Raw genomic sequence first — 19,384 nt, forward strand, 5'->3', positions numbered from 1 at the left:
AATTGTGTTACCTGGAAAAGCTACTTAGCATTTCTTTCTTTCTTTTGTTTTTAAAATTATTTATTTATTTGTTTATTTGTTTATTTATTTATTGTATGTAAGTACACTGTAGCTGTCCCGAGACACACCAGAAGAGGGTGTCAGATCTCATCACAGATGGTCATGAACCACCGTGTGGTTGCTGGGATCTGAACCCAGGACCTCTGGAAGAGCAGTCAGCGCTCTCAACCGCTGAGTCATCTCTCCAGCTCTGCTACTTAGCATTTCTGTCTTAATTCCTTCTACAAAATAAGGATGATAACAACAGAGTGCACTTTGCCGTGTAGAAAAACACTTTAGAGGGATACCGGGAAGGCAACAGTGCTGTGTGCATATTAAATATAAGCAATTTATGGAAGGCTGCAGCATTAGGACAAGACTGACTTCTCTGATTTTCCTCTGGCCACATGCTTACTAAGCAAAAGGGTATACTGACTAGTTTTTAATTCTTAGTTATTACTACTTTTCATCCGTTCAACACAAAGTTATGACATAGGGGAAGAGGGTCTTTGCATTGAGGAATTGCCTTCCTCAGATTGACCTGGGGGCGAGTCTGTGGGACATTTTCCTGATTTACTGATTGACGTGGAAGGATCGAACTCACCCTGGGCAGTGCCAGCCTACACAGATGCTCCTGGGTAGTATAAGAGAGCAGGCTGAGTAAGCCATGGGGAACAAGCTAGTGAGTAGCATTTCTCTGGCCTTTTCATCAGTTCCTGTTTCCAGGTCCCTGCATGGGTTCCTGTCCCGACTCCCCTCAAGGATATGCTGTGATATGGCAGTGTAAGCCAAATAAACCTTTTCCTGACCAAGTTGCATTTGGATCTGGTGGTTATTACAGCAATAGGAAGCAATCTGAGATACTGGGAAGAGGGAATCTCACTTGAGGGATCACCTCCATCAAGTTAGCCTGCGGTCATATCTGTGAGGCATGTTCTTAACTGCTAATTAGTGTGGTTCGATCCAGTCTACTGTGAGCTGTGCCATCCCTGGGAGGTAGGCTGGGCTCTATGAGAAAGACAACTCAACGTAGCCAGAGAACAACCGAGTAAGCAGTGTTCCTCATGGCCTCTCCTTCGGTTTTTGCACTGAGCTCCTGACTTGGCTTAGAGATGGACTGTAACATATATGATGAGATAAACCCTTTCCACTCCAAGTTGCTTTTTGTCAGGGTGTTTGTCATAGCAACAACATGTGTCTGTCACAGAAACTAGACCAGGACTAAAAGTATGCTGGAACTTTCTTTTCAATTTTCTCTTTCTGACAGAGTCTTTCTATGTAGCCCAGGCTGGTCTCACATTCAGGAATCCTCCAAATTGCTGGGCTTACTAACATGCTTACTGTTGTCTGCACTCTTTGAGTTGTTTCTTCTTTACCTTTGCTGAGTGAATAGTTGAGTTGTTAAACCAAAACCAACCAAACAAATCAACTGCAGTGGTGTGAGCTTCTGTGTATTTTCTGAGTAGGTGAAAGAGTGGATGGTCAGAGGGATGGATCTGACTTCCTAAAGCTCTGTCTCCACCAGATCTCCATCTAGGTATCTCTCTGTTTCTCTGTCTCTGTCTCTGTCTCTCTGTTTCTCTGTCTGTGTCTGTGTCTGTGTCTGTGTCTGTGTCTGTGTCTGTGTCTGTGTCTGTGTCTGTGTCTGTGTCTGTGTCTGTGTCTGTGTCTCTGTCTGTGTCTGTGTCTGTCTCTGCCTGTCTGTCTGCCTGCCTGTCTGTCTGCCTGCCTGCCTGTCTGTCTGTTTGTCTGTCTCACTTGCTCCATGGCGGGGGTGGGGGGTGGGGTGGGGCAGCTACAAATCAAGATTAAGGGAAGAAAGGAATCTAACATTGCTTTGCTCTCCCCAGGACTAGCGGCTCATTCAGCACCATGGAGAGTGCCACCATCAGCCCTCAGCCCCCACAGTCTGACTCCCTGGAGGCCTTTCCCCAGAAGAGCATGGAGCCTGCAGACATCGCTGTCCTAGTTCTGTACTTCCTCTTTGTTCTGGCTGTTGGATTATGGGTAAGCCGGAAGATGAGGTGAGAGATGGGGCAAGGAGAAAATATCTGGTTAAAACCCCTGTGCAAATCCTATCCTTTGGGAAAACAAGATACCAAGAAGGGAAGAAATGAACTATAGCAATTAGGACTTAAAATATGTGAAGGTAGGTGATCTCTATGAGTTTGAAGCCAGACTGGCCTATAAAGCAAGTTTCAGGTCAGCCAGGGATACACAGTGAGACCTTGTCTCTAAAAGTTCCCCCAAAATATGTGGGATGCCTGAGGTACAAGTCAGTGTAGAGCACATTGCTAGAATAGGGGGACCGTGAATTTTTTTAAATGCACTGTGTGTTAGGCATAAGTTATGTCATTCTATGTAATTTGTAAGGAAGATATTTTTTTTGAAAAGCAGTATTTTGTTACTTTATTTGTGTGTGTGTGTGTGTGTGTGTGTGTGTGTGTGTGTGTAGATATATGATCATGTGTGCATGCCCACAGAAGTCAGGAGACCAGAAGAGGATGTGAGTTGGAGTTACAGATGGTTGTGGGTCATCTATGCAGGTGCTGGGAACCCAAATCTGGTCCTCTGCAAAAAATGTAAACACTCTTAGCCACTTAGCATTCTCTCCAGCCAGCCCCTCAAGGAAGATTTTAAACCCAATTTTCAGATAAAGGAAAACTAGGCCCTAAGAACTTAGATTCTTTAATCTACTACTAAATTATGAGCTAAACTCCTTATTTTTTTAACTTTGAGAACTATGCTCTCATATATATGATATATCTTACATATCACATATCATATATATGCTTTTTCACAGTAATATAGTTAGAGTCACATGGTTCAAAACTAATAGTAGCTTAATAAATATCATATAAAGTCCAACTGAGGATTTCCTTCAGAGGTGACCACAATTATTAACTCATGAGCTTTGGACATACTGTTTATTAATATATTCTTCCAGGTTTAAAGGCAAATCAAAACAAATTATATGTACTTTGGAGACAAAGTCTTGCTGCGTAGCCCAGTCTGGCTTCAAACTTGTGGGCCTCCTGCCTTAGCCTCTGGAATGCAGGAATTACTGGAATTACAGGTGTGCAATGTTGTGCCTAGACAGCAAACATTTGTGTGTGTGTGTGTGTGTGTGTGTGTGTGTGTGTGCATGAGAGAGACAGAGAAAGAGACACAGAGAGAGAGAGACAGAGGAGACAGAGACAGAGAAATGGAGCAAATGTTAGTATGTGTATGTGTATGAGAGAGAGAGGAGAGAGAGAGAGAACATTGTATATGTGGGAGAGACAGACAGAGCAAATATTGGTGTGTGTGTGTGTGTTGTAGTGTGTGTATGAATGAGAGAGCGAGAGAACAAGAGACAGAGAAAACACTAACATGTGTATATACATGTGTGTGTAGTGCGTGTATGTGTGTAGTGTGTATACATGTGTGTGCATATGTGTAGTGTGTCTTATGTGTTTGTGTTGTGTAGTGTGTGTACATGTGTGTACATGTGTGTGTAGTGTATTGTGTTTGTGTGTGTAGTATGTGTATGTGTGTGCATGTGTATAGTGTGTGTACATGTGTGTATGTGTACATGTGTGCACACACATGTGTGTGCACTGTCCTTTTTGTTCTAACCTTGCCATTTCCAACCAGCCCTGTCTCCTAGATATCAGTACATGGAAACATTTTCATTGTCTTAATAGTTTCAGGGTGTTCCTGCAGATGCTTCCAGTGTGACTGAGGCAGTGACCTGTGCTGAGAGTCACCTGGGCTTTTGTTCTCCCATTTCAGTTTTTTAAATTTATTTTTTATTATTTTTTAAAAGATTAATTTATTATTATATCTTAAGTACACTGTAGCTGTCTTCAGATGCACCAGAAGAGGGCATCAGATCTCATTATGGATGGTTGTGAGCCACCATGTGGTTGCTGGGATTTGAACTCAAGACCTTTGGAAGAGCAGTCCGTGCTCTTAACCACTGAGCCATCTCTCCAGCCCCTAATCTCCCATTTCTTACCACAGTGCTATAATGGGTCAACTGTGCACATCCATTGTTTTGGAGTCAGGCTAATGCAGGCTACTTTTCCTACAGTAGATTTGTCAGGTTACAAGGAAACACACATTTGTAATATGGCAGCTGACATCAGAATGCCCTCTTTAAGCTAGTTTTAGTCTGCACTCTCAACAGTGATATATGCCAGCCTATGTACCACCCTCAGTGGCAATGTATTGCTTTCATTTTTCCAACCTGACATGGGAAAAGGATATCTCAGGGTATTGTTGGCATTCACTTCCAAAGGATGAGGCTGGATATCCTTCCATAGGGTATGTTTAAGATCTACTTACAGGCTGAGCATAGCATTGTCCTCACCCAGCCCTCTTCTTCTTTGCAGTCCACAGTGAGGACCAAACGAGACACAGTGAAAGGCTACTTCCTGGCTGGAGGGGACATGGTGTGGTGGCCAGTAAGTGGTCTCTAGTTTAATTTATCTCTTCTTAGGCTGGGATGGAGTTCTGTGGTAGATGCTTGCCTAGGGTGCACAAGGCTCTGGTTCCCACGAAAGCACTGCAAAGCTGTATGTTTTAAGTCATTTCTCAAAGACTCTTCCAGCTCTGACATTGTTTTACTCCATGTTGTCTTCAAGCTGGAGTGAAAACTAGAGAAAAACTTGCTCCAATTCAAACTTATTTACACAAAAAGAACCTGTCATCCCACCTGCAGGATACAGGTTCAATTTACCAATATTGCTATGGCCAGATAACCTAGTCTCTCAAACTTTCTCCCTCATCTGTCATGTGTCTAGCAATCAATGTACATACGCCATCTGTCACATATCCATCCATCCATCCATCCATCCACCCATCCATCCATCCATCATCTGTCATTTATCTGCTTTAGCCTCTCTCCTTCTTGAAGGTCTCTAACACTTTCAGCTTCACAAGAACCCCACTCCAGACTGCTCACCGCCCTCCAGGTCCAGGTCAGCATGTGAAGGACATCTGCCTCCCTCCCTGGTAGTATCCCTGGCAACTGTTTTAGCCCTGAATGCACTTCAAGCTCATGACTGTATCGGTTGCCATGGCTACAGTAGATTGCTGCTCTGTCTGGGCTCAAGCCTGGCTGTCCCATTCAACACCTGACCTGAGGAGTGCACGCTGAGCTGTATGTCGGCATGAAAATGGAGGCCATCCATGGGACCAAGAGTGCAGATAACAAATACAACAGTCCAGTTAGCTATTCCTCTTTAAGTGGATCTACAGACACTGTCAAACACATGAACACACTCACACAGGTATACACATATGAATACACACATGCATACACACACATACACACACAGGCACACATGCATGCATACACACACATGCATGCATACACATATATGCACGTGCATGAACACACACACACACACACACAGCTGAGCTGGAAGCAGAGCTGGTTTTGATCCTGTAAACAACCATGGATGCTGCAGACACTTTCTCAAGTTGTGCACTGCACACATAAGGCACAGAGGATAGAATGGTCTCACAGTCTATTTCCCCACCTGTCTTAGTCCTTTTCAAGACCGATCAGAACTGGGAGTCGGGACATTTTTCCAGGCCCAGCTCCAGGATCTCTCCCATTCATCTCCCCACAGGTGGGTGCATCCTTGTTCGCCAGCAATGTTGGAAGTGGACACTTCATTGGCCTCGCTGGGTCTGGTGCTGCTGTGGGCATTTCTGTCGCTGCCTATGAGCTTAATGTGAGTTTTCCCGTGACGTGGACATCTCCCCTCTGTTCTGCAGTAGAAACCAGGGGATGCATGACAATACTCACTTGGTACTTTAAAGTGGGTGCTTTCTTTTCGTTAAGCAAACAGGAGGCTTCAAAGGTGCTCCTGGCCAACAAAAGTTATTTGTGTCTCTCTGCATCTGCTAGGTGGGAACCTATAGGCCCACAACCCCAAAATTCAAGAGGACGAGGACTCAGGATGCTTCCTTGACTATGTAGGAAGCGACAGGCAGCAGGTGTCAAAAGGCCATATATGTCAGGCATCAGTTAGCCATCACTGGGATGAAATGCTCAGCACTGTCTGCCCTCCATGTCCCAGGAGACACAGAGATAGATGGATTCTTCACGCTCCTCTCCATTGGAGGCATCTCACAGAGTAGCTTTTCCGAGGGGGAACTTGTGTTGTTCATAATCACAAATATTTGTAAGTGGTAACTCTTACCCTGTCACAGCCACAGACAGTTATGTCACATACACGCTCACATGGAAAGAGTCCCCTACAGGCTAGATCCAGGAGGTCTCAGCAGTCACACTCGCACGCTGTTTGACCATGGTCAAATTGCTTGACTTCTCTGAACCTCCTGTGTACATGAGGGGCTGGTGTGGCGGTTGAATGAACTCCTGATTGTGAAGGCTGCAGAGCAGTGCCTGGCATGGACTTAACGCTCATTCAGTACCACGGATTCTCCTGAAGCAGTCTAGTGAGGTTCTCTTATGGCTAATTCATAAGGGGGAAGAGGGCTCTTCCTGTGGTAACTCTCCCAGAAGCCTCCGCTTCCTGTTAGTACAGCTTCCCACTGCAGGGGAAGAGAAGTGGGGTGCAGAACCGACCAGAGAGGACAATGGTATTGGGAGACAGAACTAGATGTCCCAAGTCTTTATTCGTTTTCCTCTCTCTTTTATTCTCCTTTGTTTGCTTGTTTTGGGTTTTTGTTTTGTTTTGTTGAGGGTCTCACTATGCGGCTCAGACTGGTTTCAAACTACTTAGCTAAAATGAGCTTCCTGTCTCGCCTCTAAGAAGCTGAGAATTCAAGAACTCCTCCCTATGCTGTTGGTCTCTTGACATTTAAAAAATGGAAGCATAAAGGTCAGGGAAAGCAATCCGCTCAGCAAGGAAGGGACTAATCAGGAGTGCAGTGCAGGCTAGACTGGCTCAAGGTGCAGGAAATGGCTCCATCCCACGTGTGGGGCAGCTCTGACTGTGGGTTTTTTTTTTTTTTTTTTTTTTTTTGACAGGGCTTGTTTTCTGTGCTGATGCTGGCCTGGGTCTTCCTTCCTATCTACATTGCTGGCCAGGTGAGTGTGAAGTGGGGTGGGCAATATGGCATGGGAACAGCTGTGGGAAGGCCAGCGCACCTCCCACTATGGATATCCACCAGACAGCCAGCAAATCTGCCACTGGGAACAGATGCTGCAGAAGTGAGAAAAAAAGGACCCTCATCCCATGCAGACCCAATATCCACTGTACACATGCGGTACTCAGAGACTGCTCAAAAAAGATCTTTACAATGTCAGAACCCAAATGTAAACTTACGATCCCCTATGTGCATAAGCCACAACATGTTGCTTTTAGCTAAAACACACGCACACATATACATCTGTGTACATGTGCGTGACCCAGTGGCTGAGCTATTTCTGTCTGAGATGGCATGGCAACAAAGAATTGAACAGATGAGATATCCACTTAGGTCTTTGTCGGAGTCTGCTAGAGATGGAATTTAGAGCTGCTACCACAGAACCTCGGCCTTGGCTTAGACTTGGTAGAAAGCAGTGTGCAAAGGCTTTTTGATGCCACTGTCAGCTGCTTGTCCCTCACGTTCCTCAGACCTTTGTCTGTATCAGGTCGAAAGGCGTCATAGCCACCCACTGAGCAATGACTGAATTTAACTTTGTAATATGAAAATTTAAAAATAGACAAAGTAGGGGGAGTTGGGGGATTAGAAACTATGAAAAGTCAAAAAGTGACCGAGTGGGATTCATGGCTCCCCTGTGGAGATTACCAGGAGTCTAAAGGAGGCTTGGATGAGGAGGGGGCCTGGGCCTGCTCTTGAACTCATGCAAAATAGGGAAAATGGAAAATATCTCAGATATACCAAGAGTGATGTGTGTGTGTGTGTGTGTGTGTGTGTGTGTGTGCATGTGTGCATGTTCACTTAAGCTTGCACGTGTGCACTTGTTCATGTGTGCCACAGACACCGTGGAGGTCCGAGGACACTTTCAGGAACTGGTTCTTTCATTCCATGAGTCTGGGAGGGTTGACCTTGGGTTGTCTGATTCGGTCTGCAAGCACCTGCTCAGCAGTCGGTTTTAACTGATCAGACAGGGAAGGAGAAAGGGTGGCGAGATGCAGGCTGCTCATCAGAGTTGCAGGAGGGATAGGCAGGTGTTCTCAGATGAAGGGTCCCATTTTCTCTGGCAAGCAGACAGCAATGTTGCATGCTGGGAGGTTGGCTACGGGGAGTGGGGAGTGAGAGATCTGAGATAATTCAGGCTGCTATAACTGTTTGTAAACTGCCAATAGCCACGGTGCCTTCCAAGGCAGAGGGGGCATCCTTGCCATGGTACAGAAAGCCAGGAAAAGGGACAACGTGAATAGAGCTGTACACTCTTACTGTCCTATAACAAGATGATATCCGGCTGTGGTGCAGGCCAGTGATACTTTGCTAGCCCATGGGCACAGACCCTGGGTTCCATGCCCTCAACCACAAAATTGGAAAAAGAAAATAAAATTCCTGGGATTATTGAAAAAGACATCCTTTGGGTGGTGCCAAAGGAGAGTGAGCCCACATTGGGTGCCACAGCAGCGAGAACGCAGACCACCACCCAGTTTGCTTTTAATGGGACGTAAAGGTGGGTGTGGCAGCACACAGTAAACAGAGAGTCAAGCCGTAAAGCATGAATGTGTTGTGTTGTAAGGTGAACACCCATGTCCGGATGTAAACCTCTTCTGGATGCTTCTTCCTCTTTAGTCATGGCCGCTTACTTCCTGGCTCAGTGTTATAGTTTCAATTATACACCCTGTGCGGTGGAATTTTATGCAGTTGATCTGACTCCCCAAAGCTGTGTGTGCATGGAATTGGGATGTATGCAGCTGGCTGTCTTGAGCTGTGTAGTGAGGTGAGATGAGAATCTGTTGTGGTGTAGGGTTGTGTAGAGTGACTCCAGAGCTTGTACTAACCATTCTGTGACTTGTGGGCTTTTAGTTTGCTCTATTGGACTGTGGAGGACCATGATGCTAATGACACTTTCTTACAGGGTATACATTCTGGAATTTGCAAAGTCAGTTCTGGAAAAAAGCTGTTGGGTAACTTAGGAGTTATAGATGTGTTTTTTAGTCAGAGGCGCTCTCTCTCTCTCTCTCTCTCTCTCTCTCTCTCTGTGTGTGTGTGTGTGTGTGTGTGTGTGTGTGATACGAGGCCAGGAAGGTATTCTACCACTAAAGATTCACCTAATCACTTAATTACTGGAGTTTCTCAATAAACAGATTTCAGTTTTACCATAATCCCATTTATCACTTTTCCTTTCTTTCTTTTTCTTTTTCTTTTTCTTTTTCTTTTTCTTTTTCTTTTTCTTTTTCTTTTTCTTTTTTCTTTTTTTCTTTTTTGGCTTTTTGAGACAGGGTTTCTCTGTGTCGCCCTGGCTGTCCTGGAAGTCACTTTGTAGACCAAGCTGGCCTCGAACTCAGAAATCTTCCTGCCTCTGCCTCCCCAGTGCTGGGATTAAAGGCGTGCGCCACCATGCCCGGCTCACCTTTCCTTTCAATGTCTCATTTTAAAATGTCTTTTCCTGGTTAGATCTGGTGGTTCATGCCTGTTATATTACCATTCAGGAGGCCGAGGCAGGAGAATTGCCATGAGTTTGAGGCAATCCTAGGCTACCTGAGTTCCAGGCTGACCTATAGAGTAAGACCTCTCCAATTATAACAACAAAAGTCCTTACCTACTCCAAGGTCATAAAGATATTTTTTTCTGTATACTGTCTTCTAGAACTTCTCCATTTGCTGCTATCCACTGAGAATTTATTATTATTACTTGTGTGTGCACATATGTGTGCATACACACACATGTGGGTGAACTGAACATGCCTGCTTATGCGCATGCACTTTCAGGCTGGAGTTCAGCCTGGGGCCTTGTTTCTCGGGAGCCAAACCTTATTTTTTAAGAGAGGAACTCTCACTGGGCTCTAGGCTGCCAGGCTAGGATCCTCCTGTCTTTGCATCCTCAGCAATTATTTTATTTATTTATTTATTTATTTATTTATTTATTTTTATTTTTTTCTTATTTTAATTTATGTAATGTATGAGTGTTCTACTGCATATGCATCTGCAGTCCAGAAGAGGGCATCAGATCGCTCTATAGATAGTGTGAACCGCCATGTGGTTGCTGGGATTTGAACTCAGGACCTCTGGAAGAACAGCCAATGCTCTTAACCACCGAGCCATCTCTCCAGCCCCAGCACTGGATTTCTAAGCGTGCTACCACACCCAGGTTTTCCCATGGGTTCTGGGGATCAAACTATAACCCTCTTTGAGCACAGCAGCATAGACTGGGCACCTCCCCAGCCCTTAGATATCACTGCAGGCTACAGACTGAGCACCTCCTCAGCGCTTAGATGGTACTGCAGATTTACCATGTTCGAGGACAGCACTAAATACTCCCCATCCTTAGAGACTAGCTTTGCTCATGAACATGGAAACTGAGCCATAGCCTTCTGGTGCCTACCAAGCAACCACACGCTTGTCTGTCATTTCCTCTGTGTATCTGTCTAGTGAAGACCATGCATTAAGCCTCAGGTGGGGGTATAATCAGGTGCCATTGATTTCACAGTAGTGAGGGTTTCCCATGGACATGGATGCAGGGCAGACTCGGTCTCATCTGGAGAGAGTTTCTGAGGTTCCCTCTAAAGCCTCCACCATCAAGACAGACAGAGAGTATAACCTAATGCAGAGCTACTGTCAGCCAAGGCCCTGGGAGCTGGAGTGGTAATCTCTAAGGGTGGTTGTCTTTTGTTCGAGTTATCTTGTTTTAGTTAACTTTTGGGACAGTCTCGGTATGTGGCCTAAGCTGACCTAGAATTTGTGATCTCCATGTCAGAATTATGGGTGTGTGCCACCACATCTGGCTGCTGTGTTTACTTCTGTCCATTCAGTCAACGCCAACAAGAGGGATGGTACCTATTTGGTCCCCTGGCCCTTTAGCACTGAATCTACATGTGGAGTATTGTGGTCTAGATCCTCTGACTCACTGGGCTATTTCCTGAATGGCCTGGGCTATAGAATAAGGGATACCTTGGAGATACGAAGGCTTATTGTGTAGTGTGTTAATGATGCACACTCTCCTTTGTTCCCTCCTTCCTGCTCCTCCTCTTCTGTCTTTTAATAATTAGAAACTTCTTGTAGGTAGAAGCTGCAGTTCTCCTAGATTGACCCCAGGGTCAACTGATAGTCAATGCCAGCAGCCAATGGCGCTCAGGAACCAAGGCCAGATGCAGCTGTCTATCATTCACAGATTAGATAGTGGTTGCCTTTTCTGGCACTTTTATCTGAATGGACTGGAGCACCCATTGTGCTCTCTGATTAGGTCTCAGCTCCCACAGTGTACAAGGCTTGCTTGCTTCAACCTCTCTGTGCAGTATTCCTGACAGTGTCAGAGCTCAGCATAAAATACTTCTGGAAACTTCCTGCTGAACATCCTTGCAGCAAATAAGAGGACCCAGGCAGGACATCCATGAGAGTCAGCATCCCAACCTGCCTTTTGAGAAGAGATGGATAACAAAGCTTTATTAATCCTACTAACATATCTATTGCTATATTTATTTTTGGCAATATTTTAACATGAAAAATTCAAATATGTGTCAACATTTAACTCATCTTACTAGAAGCACTCCTACTGTCTAGGACATTCCATCAGATTCTACTATGAATTTACCAGTTTAACTTTTTTGAGACAGGTTTCACCAGGTAGTCCAGGCTGGCTTCAAACTCATAATCCTCCTGCCTCAGTCTCTCAGATGCTGGGATCACTACCAAGACTTGTTCTTGAAGCATGTCTGGTTACTTAGCCCACATTAGTCATTTGTCTGCACTGTGACATGGTCCTTGAGATTAAACACGGGGAGGGGCTTCTTTTCACATTTCCAGAGAGTTCTGCCAGTTGGCTCCCTTGCTTTAGACCCATGGCAAGGCAGAAACATCGTGGAGGAAAAAGCATGGTGGAAAAGGCCACTCACTTCATGGCATCCAGGAAGCAGAGTCAGGAAAGGGCTGATGACAGTCAAGGCAGGTCTGCCGTGACTCCAGCCAGGGCAGCATCCTAGCTCCCTCCATCTTCTGATAATGTCAGCAAGTTATGAATCCATCAATAGATTAATCCATTACTAGGTCAGAGGCCCAGGATCCAATGACTTCTCTGACTAGAGCCATCAACTGGGGACCAAGCCCTCCCCATGTGAGTTTTTGGAACATGCCTTGAGTCCAAACCACAGCACAGCCTCTCCAAATGTAGACATGCACCCTGTGATTGTCATCATCACCTATCCTTCCTCACCTGACACCTGTGACCTTGTAGAGGAATGTCTGCCAGTCCCAGGTCCCAGAGTGACTAAGAGGGACATCCCATAGCCTTTAAAAACTACAGGCCAAATCATGATTCCCAGAGTCATGGACAACCCCAGTCCCTGGGCATCCCACGTGCTCATGACTGCTTCGGCCTCAGCCTCCCATCCCAGATGTCTGGGAGTGCTCAGAACTCAGGGCCTCTTGGAGGAAGATGTTCTCTGCTCACCGTTTCTCAAGTCTGCACATTTTGTTCCCAGAATTCTTTGCTTCTCATTAGAGGATGGGCAGACAGGGATTCCTGTAATAATTTCAGTGTTGGTTGTGGGACCAACTACACTGTTCCATGGAACAAAACTTATCTTCCCATTGTCTTTCAGGGTTTTAAATTTTTCTCTTTATTTTATTTTATTCTATTTTATTTTATTTTGCAACAGGGTCTTACTGAATAACCTTAAACTCTTAATATTCCAGCTTCAGCCTCCTGAATGCTGGGATTGTAAACATAAACCATCTTGCTTGGTGGATTTTTTTCCCCCTTAAAAAAAGTGAGCTTTATTTTTTTTTTAATGACATGTAGGCACTGTGTGTGTTTATGTGATATGCTATGGGGCACGCTCATCTTATCATGGGACAGAGGGCAAAGTCTCATGTGCAGCTTAGATGCCCTTAGTACTTCAGCAATGTTATCTCTTGCTCCTCTCTGTTTTTAAAAAAATTATTCTTTTGAGAATTTCATACATGTATACAACATGATCACATACCACATTTCCCCTCCAATTCCACACCCTGGGTTGCCTCAGTGTGTCCCTTACAACTGCATGCTATCATTGTCTCCTCCCCCAACCCCGTCCTCTCCTGCCGTGTCCTTACTGCCCATCTGCTCATGAATCTCTCTGTCACCATGAGCGGCTCTCTGCAACAGGAAGTTGCTGAAGGAGAACAGACAATGCCTGCTGCTCAATCTATTATTTTTCTGGGTTTCCTTAAAATTGGGACTGGTTTTCTACTTATAGTAGCCATTTAAACTTCATTTTCAAGGGTTGGAGTGTAGCTCAGAAGTAGAATACTTACTTAATGTGCAAGAGGCCCAGAATTCAATTTCTAGCACTGTTTTTTGTTTTTTGTTTTGTTTTGTTTTTTTTTTGTTTGTTTTGTTTTGTTTTAAATATCTCCAGGCATGGTTGTGCTTCTAGCACTTGAGAGGCAGAGGCAGAGGCAGGCTGAGTTGAAGGTCTACAAAGTGAGTTCTAGGACAGTAAGGGACACATAGAGAGAGCCTATCTTGAAATCTCCCCCTCAGAAAACCAAAAGCATTTAGTAAAAAACCAAAAGTTTTTAAGTATAAAGTTAAGTAGAAAGGCAGGTTTGCTTAAATAGAAAAAAAAAAAAAACCACATTACAGAAATTCGGCCTACATCTAAACTAGGATGGAGAACATCCTGTCTCATGTCTGGGGTAGTGACATGGCTCAGCTGGGAAAGGTGCTTGCTGCCAAGCCTGGCAACTTGAATTTGATCCTCACACCCACATGATGGAAGGAGAGAGTCAACTTGTGCAAGCTGTCCTCTGACTTCCACATTTGTGCTGTGGCATGCAGTCGTTATGTGCACACACACACACACACACACACACACACACACACTCATGAACACACACCTGAAACACAATAGTTAGGTACAGAACCCTGTCTAGACTCAAATGCCTCCACAGTCTGCCCCTCCCCAAGTCCTCGTCCTCATTGTTTCCCATGGAGAAGCCAAAAAGATACTCTGTGCTTCTGACTTCAGTGGTCATGGGAGAGATGGGCGGGGCTGGTAGCCAAGCTGAGGAGGCAAATGCCCAAGGCCACCTGGGGGCTACAAGCGTTTTCAACCCCCAGGTAACCACGATGCCAGAATATCTAAGGCGGCGCTTTGGGGGCAACAGGATCTCCATCACCCTGGCTGTGCTCTACCTGTTCATCTACATCTTCACCAAGATCTCGGTAAGGTGGACACACAGCCTAGCCATGCTCCTACGGCACGGTGAGAGGCTAACCGAGTGCATGCAAGGCATTTCTTCCATATCACTTCTCTCTGGGGCAGGTTTGATGTTAGAGGGGATAGAGAGAGGGGAGGAGGCAGAAGAATCATGAATAAAGGCCAGGCAGAGGCAAGGAATCCCTCCCTAGGCCTGCCAAAGTTTGTTTGGTGACATCTCAGCATGAACAGAGATCCAAGAACCACCCCCACTTCCTTGCCCTGTGACCTTCCTCCAGAAACGAGAGAGTGGGCAGATCTTAATCAGATGTGCTGGGGACTGCCTGGGCATGCCTCACGCTGACCTTTGGATGGGCTAGTCTCCAGGAAGGTGGCAAACACCACATGCACTGTAGCCTCCAGGCTGGACTGCTCAGCAGGATCAGCTCAAGATGTCACCCCTGGGGGTGGTGATACTTTTGTCCTACATGGATGTCTGTCCTGCAGGGGCAGAAGACATCCCATCTAGTACAAACAGCAGCAACTGACTGTGTCCTGGCTGCAGACTCAAGGCACTCTTTTTAGAATGCTTCCTTATAGTCTGGCACAAGGTGAGTGTCGTCTTAGGCACAGTCCACCAGTTGGAAAGAGGTGTGTCACCATTCCCGATGGCTATACTAACACAAGCTAAAGCTGGAAGATGCATGAAATTATGATGTGTTAAGAGGCAGAGCCCAAAGCCCTAGAGATACAGAGTGAATAAAGAATATGAGGTTACCAACTGGCCAGCATTGAAGGGCCTGGTGTGCAGCTCTTGCTTGCCTACTATGGATGATGTGAGAGCCACACAGGTGAACGAGATCACCCTGGCTGGAACACACAGGTCACAGTGTGGAGGAGGACAGGTAGGAAGAGAGCAGAAGTGGGGAGGCCATGAGGTTGTTGCCAGAGTGCAGGGCAGGTCTCTCAAACTTAACTGCCCACGGGGCTTCATTTTGAGCCCCCTCCCTTCATCTTAGGATGAGATGCATGAGGAAATAATGTGTGTAGCTTTTCTGTATTTGTTAGAGTTTGAAAGAGAGTCTGGTCATGGGGAGTTGCTGGGAATGCCCATCATAATCTATTCTCCTCTTCAATCACTCACCCATTCCCTGTCCCATGCATCCACCTACTTCCTCGTCCATCCATCCATCTGTCCATCCATCCATCTGTCCATCCATCCATCCATCCATTCATCCATCCATCCATCTATCCATCTGTCTGCCCACTCTGTCATCCATCCATCCATCCATCCATCCATCCATCCATCCATCCACTCCTTCATCCATCTATCCATGCATCCATCCATCCACTCATCCATCCATCCATCCATCCACCCATCCACTCATCCATCCATCCATCCATCCATCCATCCATCCATGCATCCATGCATCCATCCATCCATCCACTCCTCCATCCATCCATGCATCCACTCCTTCATCCATCTATCCATGCATCCATCCATCCATGCATCCATCCATCCATGCATCCATCCATCCACTCCTTCATCCATCTATCCATGCATCCATCCATCCACTCATCCATCCATCCATCCACCCATCCACTCATCCATCCATCCATCCATCCATCCATCCATCCATCCATGCATGCATCCATGCATCCATCCATCCATCCATCCACTCCTCCATCCATCCATGCATCCACTCCTTCATCCATCTATCCATGCATCCATCCATCCATGCATCCATCCATCCATGCATCCATGCATCCATCCACTCCATCCACTCCTTCATCCATCTATCCATGCATCTATCCATCCATCCATCCATCCATCCATCTATCCATCTGTCTGCCCACTCTGTCATCCATCCACTCCTTCATGAGTCCACCTATTCACTTCCTCCTCCATTCACCCATTCAGTCCCTCTTCCACCCATTCTCTGACTCATCTATCTACACACTCCCTCCTCCACACACTCCTCATCCATCCATCTACCCCCCTACTCCCTAGTCCATCTACCTATCCATAAACTCTTCAACTTCCCATCCTACAGGTCGACATGTATGCAGGGGCCATCTTCATTCAGCAGTCCTTGCATCTGGATCTGTACCTGGCCATAGTAGGGCTGCTGGCAATCACAGCTCTGTACACTGTTGCAGGTATCATGGGGCATGGGTGATACTTAGAGAGTTGGTAGGCAGGGCTGTGGGCCACCCACTTATTCCTGATACACCTTCTGTGACACACCATGGCTAAGGCCATTTACTTACTAAATCTCACACTCACTCCACTGTCCTGAATAATCACATTTTAAAAATCATTATGCAAAGGGAAGAAGGCTATTCAATAAGATGAGGGATTATTTAAATGCACCACAGATAAGCCAGATAAGGCAGATGGGATCAAGTCTGTCATCCCAACACCCAGGAGGCTGAGGCACAAGGATCCTAAGTTTAAGGCCCTAAGTTTAGACAGCTCTATATTTTCCTTTTAAATTTGTGCTCAAATAGGAGGCTTTCAAATAGCTGTGTTTTGACTAGTCACCTGTTTATCTACTCTGGCTTCACCCTTGTCTGCCTTCTCTTGGTGCAATTCATTCCACAAATGTATGCGCACATACACATACTCACGTGTGTTGTGTCAATCACCTGTGTGCCGTTTGCCATAGAAAACTGGTATAGAAATAGACCTGTGAAACAAAAGTCTCTATTATAAAGCTGGTTGTGTTGGCTCAGGCCTATAATTCCAGAACTTGGGGGTCTGGGGCAGGAGTTCAAGACCAGCCTGGGCTATACAGAGATCCTGTCTCTCCAGAACACCTCCCCCATACCAAGAGAAAACTACTGAAACCAAATTAACAACATAACCCAAAACTTTTACACACACACACACACACACACACACACACACACACACACACACACTACACACATACACACACACACACACAGAACTTCTAGTGGCTATGAAGAAACAAATCATGAACAAAGAACTCAATTGTCAATCTCAGAGTATATTGATAAATGCTATCAAGGGTGACTAAGGAGCTGGGGAAGCTCTTTTAAAGGAGCTTTTAAAAGGGAGGTCTCTTTTAAAAACATAGGATACTCAGTCAAGGGCTCTCAAAGGGGCTCTCACAACCAAATTTAAATGACATGAGAAGTGTGGAGAGTCCTGAGCAGAGAGGAGGACAACTGTAGAGCCTGTGGGATGAGAGCACACATCCCCCCTCCACAGAATAGCTAGAGCGTCAGTGACAATGACAATGTGCCCTATCCACTGAGCTTCAGGGCTGCTATTCGAAGGCTTGCCTCAGAACATGACTGCAGCCGCTCTGAGGAGCTGGCTAGGAGGCAGGGAAGGGACTAGTACTCTGGAGGAAAAAGAAAGAAAAACTTGCTCCAAGTGTCACAGAACACCACCCTACTCAGAGAGGAAGGGGACACAACTCGATGCACACAGAGGCCCCTAATGCAGAGAGACTACTGGAAGCCACGTGCTCAGAGCTGGAGGGGAGTGAGCTAATTGTCATGTTTATTTCGTCGTCCTTGTCCCGGCCAGTTCATCTCTGAGTTCCTTGAATGAAGGAGACTGTCTCCTCTGTTTGGCTAGAGTTTCTATAAGGGCAGGAACTTGCCTCTTGGTAGGCACCCAGAGCCTGGTGTCACCAGATATTCAGTGACCAATTGAAATAGAATGGTATGCCTCAGTATGGAAAAAAGAAGGGCTCAGTGGGTACTAAACTGTGGTATAGAAACAAGATGGACTCAGAGCACTAAACTATGAGCTCTCGTGACTTCTGCCTCACTTGAGAGAACAGCAGAGAGTTTGGGTGGGATTGTAAGCCAGGTCTCCCATCACTCGGGAGAAGGCTCCATTACTGATGCTCAGGAAGGGGACGTTAAGGATGCCACACCCTTCTACATGTTTCTACATGTTTCCCTAATTGCCCAGCATTTTGTTCTCTGGTGTGGTACCTTCTTAAAACCTTTTTTTAAAGGTTTATTTATTTATTATATTTAAGTACACTGTAGCTGTCTTCAGACACACCCAAAGAGATCTCATTATGGGTGATTGCGAGCCACCATGTGGTTGCTGGGATTTGAACTCATGACCTTTGGAAGAGCAGTCAGTGCTCTTAACTGCTGAACCATCTCTCCAGTCCACCTGAGGTCTCTTAAAGAGTGCTGTTCTCAGGGCAACAAAGTCCCAGGGTTCCTAGAGGGAAGATGTGGAGTCCCATGCAAGCACATCCACCCTATTCTTTTGATCACTGCAAGTCACTGGGAGCTGAAGCTGAAGCAACACTGTGAAATGTTCGCCGCACAGAGGGACCAGAGGGTTACTCTGGGTCCTGTGGGAGTGCTTGACCCTAACCTCTGCTCTTCCCTACAGGAGGTCTGGCCGCTGTGATCTATACAGATGCTCTGCAGACTGTTATCATGCTTATAGGAGCCTTCATCCTCATGGGCTACAGTAAGTGGGGAACTCTCTTTTCATCACTGTGATAAGCAAACGCAGAGATCAAGAAGCATATTTAGTTCCTACCTGCTCCTTCCTATTCCCGTGTGTGCATGTGTGTGTGTGTGTGTGTGTGTGTGTGTGTGTGTGTGTGTGTGTGTGCTCGATAGAGAGGTGGGAGGGGGAGTGGAGGCAGGAGATCACCTGTATGTTTGTGAGTGCGTGTGCAATTTCAGGTTTCTTCTTCAGTTAGTTAACCTGTTCCACCTTAATGTTTTGAGACCTCAGTCTCTCATTGAGCCCAGAGCTCACTGGTTTGCCTATACTGGCTGGGCTGCTCAGCTCTGGAATCACTTGTCTGCCCCTCCCCCAAGAATCTAGATCAACGCAGCTCTCACATGGGCACCAGCAAGTCATACCCCCAGCTCTGGGTTTTACTAATTTTCTTTTAAAAAATATTTTAAATTAAAATATAATTATGTCACCTTCTCCTCTCCCTTTCCTTCCTCCAACCTTTCCTATATGGCTCCCCTTACTCCCTCTCATATTGATGGTCTCTCTTTCTTTGAGTACTGTTATTATGCGTATAGAAGTATATAAGTACAACCTTGTTT

The 19,384-nt window shown here is 45.8% G+C and overlaps 1 protein-coding gene across 7 annotated transcripts in view; it reads left to right on the forward strand.

Moving 5' to 3' along the window:
* Positions 1-19,384, forward strand: part of Slc5a11 (solute carrier family 5 (sodium/glucose cotransporter), member 11) — a 59,795-nt gene that overhangs the window by 19,115 nt on the left and 21,296 nt on the right. For 6 of the 7 annotated variants that reach the window (XR_001785540.2, XM_011241767.3, XM_011241766.3 and 3 more), the window contains 7 exons: positions 1,890-2,046; positions 4,416-4,487; positions 5,661-5,765; positions 7,031-7,090; positions 14,230-14,334; positions 16,363-16,468; positions 18,705-18,785. Coding sequence is in view for 6 of the 7 variants with exons in the window: in XM_011241767.3 (XP_011240069.1) it covers positions 1,912-2,046; positions 4,416-4,487; positions 5,661-5,765; positions 7,031-7,090; positions 14,230-14,334; positions 16,363-16,468; positions 18,705-18,785 (664 nt within the window). In the remaining variant the exon portion in view is untranslated. Of the gene's footprint in view, positions 1-1,889; positions 2,047-4,415; positions 4,488-5,660; positions 5,766-6,620; positions 6,640-7,030; positions 7,091-14,229; positions 14,335-16,362; positions 16,469-18,704; positions 18,786-19,384 lie in introns of those variants that run through there. The other variant, XM_011241769.1, reaches the window with a different exon arrangement.

The sequence above is a fragment of the Mus musculus genome, chromosome 7 (assembly GCF_000001635.26).
Source record: "Mus musculus strain C57BL/6J chromosome 7, GRCm38.p6 C57BL/6J".
In the NCBI taxonomy this organism is placed as follows: Eukaryota; Metazoa; Chordata; class Mammalia; order Rodentia; family Muridae; genus Mus; species Mus musculus.